The sequence below is a fragment of the Heterodontus francisci genome, chromosome 19, assembly GCF_036365525.1.
Source record: "Heterodontus francisci isolate sHetFra1 chromosome 19, sHetFra1.hap1, whole genome shotgun sequence".
Taxonomy (NCBI): Eukaryota; Metazoa; Chordata; class Chondrichthyes; order Heterodontiformes; family Heterodontidae; genus Heterodontus; species Heterodontus francisci.
The window spans coordinates 16699912-16715067 of NC_090389.1; the positions used below are offsets into that span (position 1 = coordinate 16699912).

At 44.6% G+C, this 15156-nt stretch overlaps 1 protein-coding gene across 1 annotated transcript in view; it reads right to left on the reverse strand.

Annotated features, from left to right (window-relative positions):
- dnah1 (dynein, axonemal, heavy chain 1) overlaps positions 1-15156 on the reverse strand; it is a 697254-nt gene that overhangs the window by 633415 nt on the left and 48683 nt on the right. The window contains exons 9-10 of the mRNA XM_068051405.1: positions 7733-7890; positions 6756-6967 (exon numbers count right to left, since the gene is read on the reverse strand). Of these exons, the coding sequence (XP_067907506.1) occupies positions 6756-6967; positions 7733-7890 (370 nt within the window). The remainder of the gene's footprint in view (positions 1-6755; positions 6968-7732; positions 7891-15156) is intronic.

Consider the following 15156-nt stretch of genomic DNA (forward strand, 5'->3'; position numbering starts at 1 on the left):
AGAAAGTACAAGGCAATAGAGCAGGGCAGTGATACGGGTAATGATAACCAAAGTGTGGCAGGAAGGGACAGAACTTGCAAACATAAGAGTGTACCAGCAAATAGGGTCAGACTAGGGAAAATGGTAAAAAGACAAAATTAAAGCAAGGAGGTGGCAGCATGGTGGTAATGTCCCTAGACTAGTAATGCTCTGGGGATGTGAGTTCGAATCCCACCATGGCAGATGATTAAAATGTGAATTTAATTAATAAGTCTGGAATTAAAAACCTAGTCTAGTAATAACCATGAAACCATTATCAATTGTTGTAAAAACCCATCTAGTTCATGAATGTTCTTTTAGGGAATGAAATCTGCTGTCCTCACCTGGTCTCCAGACCCTCAGCAATGTGGTTGCCTCTTAACCGCTCTCTGAAATGGCCTAGCAAACCACTCAGTTATATCAAAAACCACTACAAAGTGTAAGAGAAATGAAACCAGACAGACCATGTTGCATCGACATCAGGCACCAGAAATGTGGCAAACACGAGGGGACATAGCTTTAAGTTGAGGGGTGATAGATATAGGACAGATGTCAGAGGTAGTTTCTTTACTCAGAGAGTAGTAGGGGCGTGGAACGCCCTGCCTGCTGCAGTAGTAGACTCGCCAACTTTAAGGGCATTTAAGTGGTCATTGGATAGACATATGGATGAAAATGGAATAGTGTAGGTCAGATGGTTTCACAGGTCGGCGCAACATCAAGGGCCGAAAGGCCTGTACTGCGCTGTAATGTTCTAATTCTAATTCTAATTCTAAAAAACGACAACGGCAAACCTAGCTCACCAGAGATGGCAGCATAGTGGTATACAGTCGGGAGGGAGTTGCTCTGGGAGTCCTCAACATTGACTCCGGTGCCCATGAACTCTCATGGCATCAGGTTAAACATGGGCAAGGAAACCCCCTTCTAATTACCACCTACCGTCTGCCCTTTGCCGTTGTCGTTTCTGGTGCCTAATTTCGATGAATCAGTGCTTCTCCATGTTGAACACCACTTGAAGGAAGCACTGTGGGTAGCAAGGACACACAATGTACTCTGCTACATTGAAGTCCCCCACCCAGAGCGGCTCAGTGGCTACACAAATATCCCCATCCTCAATGATGGGGGAGCCCAGCACATCAGTGCAAAAGATAAGGCTGAAGCATTTGCATCCAAATTCAGCCAGAAGTGCCAAGTGGATGATCCATCTCGGTCTCCTCCTGAAGTCCCCAGCATCACAGATGCTAGTCTTCAGCCATTTCGATTCACTCTATGTGATATCAAGAAACAACTGAAGGCACTGGATTCTGCAAAGGCTATGTGCCCTGACAATATTCCGGCAATAGTACTGAAGACCTGTGCTCCAGAACTTGCCGTGTCCCTAGCCAAGCTGTTCCAGCACAGCTACAACACTGGCATCTACCCGGCGATGTGGAAAATTGCCCGGGTATGTCCTGCACACAAAAAGCAGGACAAATCCATCCCGGCCAATTACTGCCCCATCAGTCTACTATCATCAATAAAGTGATGGAAGGTGTCATTGACAGTGCTATAAAGCAGCACTTGCTTAGCAACAACCTGCTTAGTGACGTTCAGTTTAGGTTCCGCCAGGGCCACTCAGCTCCTGACCTCATTACAGCCTTGGTTCAAACAACTCAAGAGGTGAGGTGAGAGTGATTGCCTTTGACAACAAGGCAACATTTGACCGAATATGGCATCGAGCAGCCCTAGCAAAACTAAGGTCAATGGGAATCAGTGGGAAAACGCTCCGCTTGTTGGAGTCAAACTTAGCACAAAGGAAGATGGTTGTGGTTGTTGGAGGTCAATCATCTCAGCTACTGGACATCACTGCAGGAGTTCCTCGGGGTTGTGTCCTAGGTCCAACCATCTTCAGCTGCTTCATCAATGACCTTCCTTCAATCATAAGGTCAGAAGTGGGGATGTTCAGTGATGATTGCACAATGTTCAGCACCATTTGCGACTCCTAATACTGAAGCAGTCTGTGTAAAAAGGCAGCAAGACCTGGAAAGTATCCTGGCTTGGACTGATAAGTGGCAAGTAATATTCACGCCACACAAGTGCCAGGCAATGCCTATCTCAAACAAGAGAGAATCTAACCATCTCCCCTTGACATTCAATGGCATTACGATCACTGAATCCCCCACTATCAACATCCTGGGGGTTACCATTGACTAGAAACTGAACTGGAAGAGCCATATAAATACTGTGGCTACAAGAGCAAGTCAGACACTCTCCACTTCCTTGCCCTCGTCAGCCGGCCGGAAATGCCCTGGCGGTCCGTGTTGCCATCTGGCGGCGAGCAGAAACCCCGGTGGAGGTCTCTCTGCGCGGGAGTCCTCCCCCTTTTCATCAGGGACCTGGGGTGGAGGGTGCTGCACAGGGCAGTCCTGTGCAATTGATTTTTAAGTAGGTTCACGGACGAGTCCGTGTTCCACATGTATATAGAGTGTGTGAGGTTGCAGCCCCTGTTTGCATATTTAAAAGGGTTGCTCCTCAAGTTTTGGCTGCACTCCAGCCCCACGCTCCTGACCTTTGGGCACCCGGTGCAGAGGGGCGTGGGCTGGGAAGAGGATCTCCTCGTTGGTCTGCTCCTGGGCCTGGCCAAGGTGGCAATTCACAGATCCAGGCTGTGGACCGTCGGGTGGTCCGTCTGCCCTGATTGCCTGCCCCTCTTCTGCAGTTACGTTCGCGCCAGGGTGTCCCTGGAGAAGGAGCATGCGGTGTCCACCGGTACGCTTGAGGCCTTCAGCGACCGGTGGGCATTGCAGGGACTGGAGTGCATCATCGACGCCGAGAATGGTATTTTAATTTGAGTTTGGTTTATTTATTCGATTTTAATAAAGTTATTTTAAAAATGTATATAAAGGCGGCCTGAGGAATAAAAGCCCCCTCGACATAAAATACAAAAAAAACCAAAATGGGATTAGATACAGAGTAAAGCTCCCTCTACATTGTCCCCATCAAACACTCCCAGGACAGGTACAGCACAGGGTTAGATACAGAGAGAAAAAAAGAAAAAAAAAGAGCAGGTCAGAGGCTAGGAATCCTGTGGCAAGTAACTCACCTCCTGACTCCACAAAGTCTGTCAACCATCTACAAGGCACAAGTCAGGACTGTGATGGAATACTCTCCACTTGCCTGGATGGGTGCAGCTCCAACAACACTCAAGAAGCTTGACATCATCCACGGCAAAGCAGCCCACTTGATTGGCACCCCATCTACAAACATTCACTCCCTCCACCACCGACGCCCAGTGGCAGCAGTGTGTACCATCTACAAGATACACTGCAGCAATGCACCAAGGCTCCTTCGGCAACACCTTCCAAACCCCCGACCTCTAACACTTAAAACGACGAGGGTAGTAGATGCATGGGAACACCACCACCTGTATGTTCCCCTCCAAGCCACACATCATCCTGATTTGCAACTATGTTGCCATTCCTTCACTGTCACTGGGTCAAAATCCTGGAACTCCCTTCCCAACAGCACTGGACTGCAGCAGTTCAAGAAGGCGTCTCACCACTACCTTTTCAAGGCAATTAGGGATTGGCAATAAATGCTGGCCTAGCCAGCGATGCCCAAATCCCATGAATTAGTAAAAAAAGGAAGAGGGAGGAAAAGTGGCAATTGAAGCGGCAATCACAGCGAGGTGCAGGGTACTGTTGCGGGGGATGGAGGCGGCGATCATGGCCTTTAAGGGGTGAGGCAATACCCGTGAGTCATTACGTGCTGATGACGCCATGCGTGGACCCATACTAGCAAGCTGGCTAATGTTTAGATGCACTGATGACGTTGGCCATCACTATGCGCATGCTCTGCCTTGTCCAGAGCCACTCCGTTGGGAACATGTTAGAATCCATCATTAAGGAAGTAGCAGCAGGCCAGTTAGAAAATCGGAATACGATCACGCAAAGTCAACATGATTTTGTGAAAGGAAAATTGTGATTGACAAATTTATTGGCGTTCTTTGAGGATATAACAAGCAGAGTAGATAAAGGGGAACCAGTAGATGTAGCGTACTTGGATTTCCAAAAAGGCATTCAATAAGGTGTCATATAAAAGGCTACTGCACAAGATAAGTGCTCATGGTGTTGGGGGTAATATATTAGCATGGAGAGAGAATTGGATAACTAACAGGAAGCAGAGAGTCGGTATAAATGGGCTATTTTCAGGTTGGCAATCTGTAACAAGTGGAGTTTCACAGGGATCAGTGCTGGGGCCTCAACTATTTACAATCTGTATTAATAACTTGGATGAAGGAACTGAGTGTATTGTAGCCAAATTTGCTGACAATACAAAGATAGGTAGGAAAGCAAGTTGTGAGGAAGTCACAAAGGGCTGGATTTCATAAGCTCGCCACCTTCAAAAATGGCAGCCACCAGTGCAGACCACATGTCGCAGAGCCGCTGTGACATTCAGCGCGGCGGCTCATTTAAATGGCTGGGGCGGACCACTCCCCCCCCACACCCCCCGATGACGTGGAGGGGGTGGGCGGTCCATCCCCAACAACGGCGTCAGGTGCCACTGCGTAGGCGCCGACACCATTTTTAAAGGGCTTCGAGCCCTACATTACAATTTAAATTTTTTAACTTACAGAGCTCTTAAAAAATGAAATAGATTTATACTAATCCTCTCCCACCGCACACCCCCCCCCCCCACAGTAACCATGCAAATAATAACCTGCCATCTCCCCCACCCCCAAACACTTACTTTCTGCTCCCAACCTCTCCCCCACGAAGTTCATCAACTTTAAACATTACGCCTTCCCACCACCCCTGAACCAATGAAATTTGTTTTACCCTGCTCTCCCCCGCTCCCTCACTGAGAAACCTACCTGCTCTCCCCTCCCCACTAGTATTCTGCCTTAGATCCAAAGGCATGGGGGTGCTGGCCACTGGCACCAATATGGCACCGGAATGGACGGCAGGAGCAGGCAGTAATTAATTCATTTCTTTTACTATATTAACATATCTAAATTTTGGTCCCATCACTGAGCAGCACAGGGGGCCTCGCCCCCGCTGGCAGTTTCGGGCTGGGCCTGCCCAGCGTTGAGGCCCGTTGCGGGCCTCTGCCAGAGGCATTTTCCGGCCCCCCCAACACGATCCCCAATGTCGGGGGGGTCTGTACATTCCAGCCCAAATTGTCTGCAAAGTGATAAAGATAGGTTAAGTGAGTGGGCAAAAAGTTGGCAGATGGAGTATAATTTGGGAAAATGTGAGGTTGTCCACTTTGGTAGGAAGAATAGAAAAGCAAAATATTATTTAAATGGAGAGAGATTGGAGAATGTTGCGGTCCAGAGGGATCTGGGTGTCCTACTACATGAATCACAAAAAAGTTAGCATGTATGTGCAGCAAGTAATTAGGAAGGCAAATGGAATGTTGGCCTTAATTGCAAGGGGGGTGGAGTATAAAAATAGAGAAGTCTTGCTACAACTGTATAGAGCTTTGATAAGACCACACCTAGAGTACTGCATACAGTTTTGCTCTCCTTATTTAAGGAGGGATATACTTTCATTGGAGGCAGTTCAGAGAAGGTTCATTAGGTTGATTCCTGGATGAAGGCATTGTCTTTTGAGGAAAGGTTGAGCAGGTTGGGTCTATATTCATTAGAGTTTAGAAGAATGAGAGGTGATCTTATTGAAACATATACAATTCTGAGGGGGCTTGACAAGGTAGTTGATGAGAAGATGTTTCCCCTCGTGGAGGAATCCACAACTAGGAAGCAATGTTTCAAAATAAGGGGCCTCCCATTTAAGGCAGAGATGAGGAGGAATTTCTTCTCTCAGAGGATCATTAATTTTTGGAATTCCCTACCCCAGAGAGCAGTGGAGGCTGGGTCAGCAGTCAAGGCTGAGTTAGACAGATTTTTGATCTGCAAGGGAGTCAAGGTTTTTTTTGGGGGGGGGAGGGGCAGGGAGGAAAGTGGTGTTAAGGCCACAATTAGATTAGCCATGATTTTATTGAATGGTGGAGCAGGCTCGAGGGGCCAAGTGGCCCACTCCCGCTCCTATTTCTTATGTTCTTATATGTTTTACCAGCAGTCGGGGAGGTGGTGGGCAGCCTGCCTGGCCTTAGCCTAATTGAGGCCCTAAATGGCCACTTCCAAGGGCCTCCTCCTGCCACTGCAGCTATTTTAGGCAGATGGGGACCGCCACCTGACGGGCTGGAGTGGCACTAGCTGCCCCTGCTGGAAGCCCTCTCCCCACCGTCCTCCCAATCAATCCCCTCCCCCCTCCCTGCAACTAAACAGCTAGTTCCTGACCAGCCCTGACCCCACTTACCTTCTTCTCCAGCCTCCATCACTGGCTGGGTCCAGGGACTGGTGCAGTCCAAGCAGTGACCACCGCTTCCGGTGGCGCTGCTGGGACTGAAGAGCTGTCGGTCCGCTGGTTGGCTGGTAGCTCTTGGAGACAGGGCATCCTGCCTCAGAAGCCAGGACCTCAAGCAATTAATTGTCTTGGCCACACAAAATAGCGTTGTGACTTCCAAGGTCACCATGCCTCGTTAAATCCGAGCCAATGATTGCTCAACCCTTCATTCTTCTAGCCCATAGACCTCACACATCCTTGGAGAACTTAGCTTAAATTCCTTGTCCTGACCGCCACTCCACCCCCTTAAAAATGCCCGTCTTCTTCTAAGTTTTTGATAAGCAATCAACAGCAAATGAAATTAATCGCTTCAGTCAAATAATGAAAGGAAAGAGACACTGTCTAAACCAATACCTGTGCATGAGCCTGGGACTGCATCTGTTCAAATTCCTCCAGTCGAACACCTTTTATCAGAGTCACAAAAAACAGAGACATGGCTGCCACTTTGTTGCACTCAGCACGTACTTTGCACAGGGCTGTGATCACTTCCGGTTTGGTCAACAGAGTGTTAAAGCAAAATGCCTTTCTGTTTTGAGAAAATGGATAATCTGGGAGTTGTATACGTCCTAAAGAAACAGAACAACATCAGCACTATTTTCAGAACAAAAGGCACAAGCTCAGGTTTTGTTGATGATACAACTAAGTAACCAGAAATAGATCGCACAACTGAACAATCCACTCATTTAAACAAATGTTTAAATCATTATAAAGAAGATTAGAGTAATTTGCAGAAGTGTAGATAGTTTTGGAATGTATCGTTTTATTGCAAAAAGTGATTTTTTAAATCCTCAACAGAGCTGAATTGTCTCCTGACTGATACTGGTGGATCCCTAGTGGTCTCCAGTACACACCTACTGGCTTTGATGCAATTCCCATCCACTTTACGCAAGAGACAGCACAGCTCTATTTAGATGAGGCCCAGGAGTTAAAGCAGCCATCGCCTCAGGCTGAATTCTACGAGGTTTCCCAGCCATCCTTTTCTTCCCTGCCCTTGAACACACCCCAAATTAGAATCAGAGCAAAAAAGTTTGCAATCCTGGATTGCTCTGATGACTCTCCTGATGACAGACTTCAGAATAGAGGCTTGAAAACAGGTCTGCAGCCAGTCTCCCTGACAGTGCATGGTACGTGGAAATGAAATGAAATTGATTTTTTCTTGTCTATCGTGATATTCCAGTCTGCTTTGTGTCAGTGCAGTAAAGTGTTAAAAATAACAAACGAGATGCCAAATCTATGAGTGCAGCTTCTATGAAAAGAACAATGGAAAATAACTTAAAGCTGGAATAAAGTAAGTTTCATAATGTGTTAAGCAGTGAAGAGATCTGGTTTACCTTTGCTTGGCACTTTTTCTTCCTTTTTATCTGGAAGAGTGACATAAGAAAATTGTTTGGGATCAGACAACACAATGTTGTCAAAAGTAATTTTATTCATGGTGCGATTATACTCCAGACAAACCTCCTGTTCTATCCTTTTAAAATAGTTCGGCAACCTACAAAATTGGAAAATCAATAATCAAAACGTGGAACAAACAGGAATTTTTATTTTACTGTTTTCAATCATAGTACTCTACGCTTCTGCACAATGATTGCATAGTAGTTATGCCGCTTGACTAGTAAGCCAAAAGCCTGAACTAACAATCCAGAGAATGTGAATTCAAATCCCACTATGGCAGTTTGAGAATTTAAATTCATTTTTAAAGAAACTGGTATGAGTATAGGTGACATTGAAGCAGTCAGATTATCATAAAAAGACAATTCTTTCAATAGCGTACTTTAGGGAAAGAAATTCCAGTTCCAACATAATTGACTCTTAACTGCACATTGAAGTGCCTATCAAACCAGCTATCAGCGTCCCAGCACATCTTCTGAGAGCAATTAGGGATGGGCAATAAATTCTGGCCTTGCCGGCGATGCCTAGATCACGAGAATGAATAAATATATTGAAGTATGACCTTCTGTTGGGGAGTACCAGGAAAGCTCCTCCAACTAAAATTAGGCAGTCAAAATAATTCATGGTCCATTTATTGTCATCATCTCCTCTGGAGAAAAAATAATACATAGCGATTATTATTTAAGTGTCAGCTTGATTCAGTCAGTAGCACTCTTAGCTCTAAGAGGCACAGGGGGTGGTACAGTGGTTAGCACCACAGCCTCACAGCTTCAGAAACCCAGGTTCGGTTCTGGGTACTGCCTGTGTGGAGTTTGCAAGTTCTCCTTGTGACCGCATGCGTTTCTGCTGGGTGCTCTGGTTTCCTCCCACAGCCAAGACTTGCAGGTTGATAGGTAAATTGCCCCTAGTGTAGGTAGGTGGTGGGGATGTGGTAGGGAATATGGGATTAATGTAGGATTAGTATAAATGGGTGGTTGTCAGTCAGCACAGACTTGGTGGGTCAAAGGGCCTGTTTCAGTGCTGTATCTCTCTATGACTCTATAAGGTAACAGGCCATTAATTCAAGCCCCACTCCATTACATTAGAATAATCTCAGTTGGCACTCCAGTGCAATATTGAGGGATCATTGGAGATGCTCTTCATTCAGTGTAATGCCAGATGCTGGGAGAAAAATATGATTAATTGAATATTCATCTGCATGGATAACTATCAAGAAAGATTGAACAGGTTGGGGATCTATCTGTAGAAAAGAGAAGGTTGAGGGGAGACTATATGATTTCTTGAAAATTAGGAAGGATTTTGATAGGGTAGAAATAGAGAAAATATTTCTGCTTGGGGGGAATGCAAAACTGGGACTTGCAGGTTGATAGGTTAATTGGCCATTATAAATTGCCCCTAGTATAGGTAGGTGGTAGGGAAATATATAGGGACAGGTGGGGATGTGATAGGAATATGGGATTAGTGTAGGATTAGTATAAATGGGTGGTTGATGATCGGCACAGACTCGGTGGGCCGAAGGGCCTGTTTCAGTGCTGTATATCTAAAACTAAAAACTAAAACAAATAAATCCAATAATGAATTCAGCAGAAACCAAGTGAGTGGTTAGAATATGGAACTTGGTACATGGAGGAGTTGAGGTGAGTAGCATAGAATCATGTAAGGGGAGCTAGAAAAGTACATGATGGAAAAATGAATAGAAGGACACGTTGACGGGTGAGATGAAGTAGGATGTGTTATGAAAGTGCTTCTGTTTTTTGTTAAAAATATGTTTTGAGGAATTCATAGTCAAACTGAGTAAATGTTGGACCAGTTTCTTTTCAAGAGGGTCATCAAGAGGGCACTGAAAGAATTGGTTTGACAACGTTTACTGGTTGTCACGCGACTCAAGTTAAAAATAAAAGAGAAACCCTGGTAACTGGGGAAGATGTGGGCAGAGAAGTGACAGTCACTCCCCTTGATAGGACAAGCCCAGGAGCAGCAGCGCACCAGGGAGAGCAGAAAACTCACAAGCTTTTGGTTGTAGTGTCAGTGTGTTTACCTTCTGGAATGAGATTAAGTTAGCCTGCTGCTGAATAAGTGTTACAGAGGAAGAGACCAGATTCTTGCTGAATGTTTAAAGAGTCAAGCCTGCAGAAGGAGAAGAGAATTCCCAAGGAAGGAGAGATGACCACAACCCAGCTCAACTTTCCAGCACCTCTCTAAAAGACCCTAAGAAGTCCAATTTGGCAACTCATCTTGTCTCCTGCCTTTGAAAAGCCTGCTAAATTAATTCTCAACGTCACCTGAAAAGAGCTGTTCTAAAAGATCCCAGTTTTGGAACACATCATATCTCATCTGCTGTTTTCTTCAAGAATGAGTAAGTATTAAGCCCAAATGTTTTTTTTTGTCTCTGAACAAAATTCCCTTTCATTTTTCTGATTAACCAGTGTACATATAATAAAAACATAAGAACTAGGAGCAGGAGTAAACAGTTCAGCCCTCGAGCCTGCTCCGATCATGGCTGATCTCATCTCTGCCTCAACTCCACTTTCCTGCCCATTCTCCATAACCCTTCAAGCCATTACTAATTAAAAATCTGTCTATCTCCTCCTTAAATTTATTCTATGTCCCAGCATCCACCGCACTCTTGGGTAGTGAATTCCACAGACTCACAACTCTTTGAGAGAAGTAATTTTTCCTCATCTCTATTTTAAATCTGCTACCCCTTATCCTAAAACTATGACCTCTTGTTCTAGATTGCCCCACAAGAGGAAACATCCTCTCTACGTCTGCTTTGTCAATCCCTTTAATCATCTTACACACCTCAATTAGATCTCCTCTCATTCTTCTAAACTCTAGACAGTAAGGGCCTAAACTGCTCAATCTCTCTTCATAAGACAAACCCCTCATCTCTAGAATCAATCTTCTGAACCTCCTCTGAACTGCCTCCAATGCAACTACATCTCTCCTCAAGTAAGGGGACCAAAAGTGTACGCAATACTCCAGGTGCGGTCTCATTAATGCCTTGTACCGTTGCAGCAACACTTCTCTACTTTTATATTCTATTCCTTTAGCAATAAATGCCAAAATTCCATTTGCCTTCCTTATTACCTGCTGTATCTACATACTAGTTTTCTGCGATTCATGCACGAGGACACCTAGATCCCTCTGCACTGAAACACTCTGAAGTTTCTCTCCATTTAAATAATAATTTGTCTTTCTATTCTTCCGACCAAAATGGATAACCTCACACTTATCCACGTTAAACTCCATCTGCCAAATTTTGTCCCATTCACCTAACCTATCCATATCCATTTGTAACTTTCTTATTTCTTTATTGCAATTTACTATCCCACCTATTTTAGTGTCATCTGCAAATTTGGCTATAGTACCTTCTATCCCTGCATCCAAGTCATTAATATAGATTGTAAATAGTTGGGGCCCGAGAACCGAACCCTGTGGTACCCCACTAGTTACATCTTGCCAATCAGAAAAAGACCCATTTATCCTGACTCTCTGTTTTCTGTTAGTTAGCCAATCCTCTATCCAAGCTAATAAATTGCCCCTAACCCCATGTGATCTTACCTTGTGCATTAACCTTTTATGCAGCACCATAGCAAATGTCTTCTGGAAGTCCAGATATACTACATCTACAGGATCCCCATTATGCACTTTGCTTGTTATATCTTCGAAGAACTCGAGCAAATTAGTCAAACACGATTTACCCTTCATAAAACCATGCTGACTCTGATGGATTGCGTTATTTTCTAAATTACTTCCTTAATAATGGATTCTAACAATTTCCCAACGACAGATGTTAAACTAACTGGTCTATAGTTTCCTACTTTCTGCCTCCCTCCCTTTTTGAATAAGGGCATTATATTAGCTTTTTTCCAATCCATTGGAACGTTTCCCGCATCCAGGGAATTTTGGAATATTCTAACCAATGGATCCACTATCTCCGCTACCACTTCCTTTAAGACCCTAGGATGTAGGCCATCAGGCCCTGGGGACTTGTCTGCCTTCAATCCCAATAGTTTGCTCAGTATTTTTTCCCTAGTGATGATGATTGCTCTAAGTTCCTCCCTTTCTATAACCTCTGCATTACCTTTACTATTGGGATGGTACTAGTGTCCTCCACCATGAAAATTGAGGCAAAATACTGATTTAGTGTCTCCGCCATTTCTGTGTTCCCTCTATTAACTTCCCAGTCTCATCCTCCAAGGGACCAACATTCACTTTAGCTAGTGTGAAGGGCTAAGGTAAAAAGGGCACTTTAAAATTTCAATCTGTGTTTATGCTTTACTTCATTACTGGTCAAGACTTGTTTTTACAATAAACTGATAATTTTGTGGTTCATTAAAGAAACCTGGCTACTGTGTTTTATTCTGGGAAAAATAGAGTATATGATTGAGCGTATCAGTAAGTGGGAAAATTTAAATATATGTTGTGACCAGTGGAAAAGTGGGACTAGAATAAACAGTGCAATCCTTTGACCTTGGTCGTAACAGATGGGAGGAGGCTCGTGTGGAGCATTAACACCGGCATACACGAGTTGCACCAAATGGCCTGTATGATGAAAACTACACCAGCCAAATGGAAACATATTAATTTTGAATTAGCGAACACTTGAACTTTTCACTGGACATTGAACATAACTTGTTTAAAAGGACCACAGAGCTGAATAGCTAAAACATGGCTTCACATTTGCATTCTGAGAGACAGTTGAATCGAGAGACAACGGAAGAGCTCACTGATTCATTTAACAAGATTGGTCTGGGCAACAGTGATGATCCACATCTTGTCTGTGTAAGAGCCAGCACTCCAGCACCACCACCGCACCCCCCTCCCCCCCACAACCAAGTGTGTCTAGTAAGCTTTGACGAATCAACAACCCTCGCAGACGATGCTGTTTCAAACAAAGAGCTGGTCACATGACTAATCTGCTGGCCAACCTGAGAACTGTTTGAATTGTGCCTCACAGAAAGGTTTGGGGTAGACTGCAATTTGAAGACAAAAGAGAAGGAAGCTATCTCCCTGTCTCTTTCTCTCTCAAGCAAAGTCCCAAGGACCCACAGAAGCAGCTTAAGCCACAAGACAGAGGACGTCTTCAGCCTTCTGGTACCAGAGAAGTGAGTTTGAAATTGTGCGTTGGGCCCCAGCGAGAACTACAAGACTGCAATTCTAACCAAAGACTTTACAGTAAAACTAAAGACAGTAACTGAATTCCATCTCCTACTCCAAACCCTCCCCCTTTAATTCTTTCTCCTCCTCTGTATCTATTTGTGTGTGTGTTTGTCTCATATGCATGCTAGCATGGTTGCGTTGCATATTTTTAGTAACTTTAACTGAGTTAGAGTGATGATGTTAATAAACTTACACCTTTCTTGTTTAAACATAAGAAAGCCTGTCTGATTGGTTCATTTACAATTACAATTAGATTAGATTAGATTAGATTAGAGATACAGCACTGAAACAGGCCCTTCGGCCCACCGAGTCTGTGCCGAACATCAACCACCCATTTATACTAATCCTACGCTAATCCCATATTCCTACCAAACATCCCCACCTGTCCCTATATTTCCCTACCACCTACCTACACTAGTGACAATTTATAATGGCCAATTTACCTATCAACCTGCAAGTCTTTTGGCTTAGAGAGCAATGAGTAAGGACTCACTGAGGTGAAGCTAAAACACTGTGTTTTAAAAGTTAAACCCTGTTACGGCCAAACCAGGAAAGGGGTGAGAATGGAGCCTGAGACACCTTCCTCACCCAGTCGTAACACCTGTTTCTGAGCTGTAAACTTTTTTCTATTCATCCTAGACACATGGGCATCACTGGCAAGGCCAGCACTGCCCATCCCTAATTACCTTTGCGAAAGTGGTGGTGAGCCACCTTCTTGAACCACTGTAGTCTGTGCAATGTAGGCACACCCACAATGTTGTTAGGGAGGGAGTTCCAAGATTTTGATTGAGCAAACTGTGAAGGAATGGCGATATATTTCCAAGTCAGAATGGTGTGTAACTTGGAGGGCAATTTGCAGATGGTGGTGTTCCCATGCACCTGCTACCTTTGTTTTTCCACATGACAGAGTTCATGGGTTTGGAAGGTGCTGTCAAAAGAACCTTGGTGAATTACTACAGTGCATCTTGCAGATGTTACACACTGCTGCCACAGTGCACCAGTGGTGAAGGGAATTAATGTTTTAGATAGTGGATGGGGTGCCAATCAAGCCGACTGTTTTGTTCTGGATAGTGTCGAGCTTCTTGAGAGTTACTGCAGCTGAAGTCATCCAGCCCAGTGGGGAGTATGCCATCGCACTCCTGACTCATGCCGTGTAGATGGTGGAAAGGCTTTGGGGAGTCAGGAGGTGAGTGACTCATGCAGAATTCCCAGCCTCTGACCTGCTCTTGTAGCTACAGTATTTATGTGCCTGGTCCAGTTATGTTTCTGGTCAATGGTGATTGCCAGGATGTTGATGGTGAGAAATTTAGCAATGTTAATGCCGTTGAATGTCAATGGAGGTAGTTAGATTGTCTCTTGTTGGAGCGGGTCATTGCCTGGCACTTGTGTGGTGTGAATGTTACTTGCCACTTATCAACCCAAGTCTGAATGTTGTCCAATTCTTGCTGCATGCACATGGACTGCTTCATTATCTGAGGAGTTCCGAATGGTACTGAACACTGTGTAATCATCAGTGAATATTCCCACTTCTGACCTTATAATGTAGGGAAGGTAATTAATGAAGCAGCTGAAGATGGTTTGGCCTAGGACACTGCCCTAAGGAACTCCTGAAACGACGACCTGGGGCTGAGATGATTGGCCTCTAACGAACACAACCATCTTCCTTTGTAGTAGGTATGACTCCAGTGAGTGGAGATCTAACCCCCTGATTCCCATTGGCTTCAATTTTACTCAGGCTCCTTGATGCCTCATTCGGTTAAATGTTGCCTTGATGTCAAGGGCGGTCTCTCCCACCTCATCTCTGGAATTCAACTCTTTTGTCTATGTTTGGAGCATGGCTTTTATGAGGTCTAGAGCTGGGTGAGTCCTGGTGGAAACCAAACAGCATCAGTAAGCAGGTTATTGCTGACTAAGTTCTCAGTTAGGGCGCTTGAGAGTTACAAGCTAGCCAGGAAGGATCTAAAGGGAGAGCTAAGAAGAGCAAGGAGAGGACACGAGAAGTCATTGGCGGATAGGATCAAAGAAAACCCTAAGGCCTTCTATAGGTATATCAGGAATAAAAGAATGACTAGAGTTAGATTAGGGCCAATCAAGGATAGTAGTGGGAAGTTGTGTGTGGAATCAGAGGAGATAGGGGAAGCGTTAAATGAATATTTTTCATCAGTATTTACAGTAGAGAAAGAAAATGTTGTCGAGGAGA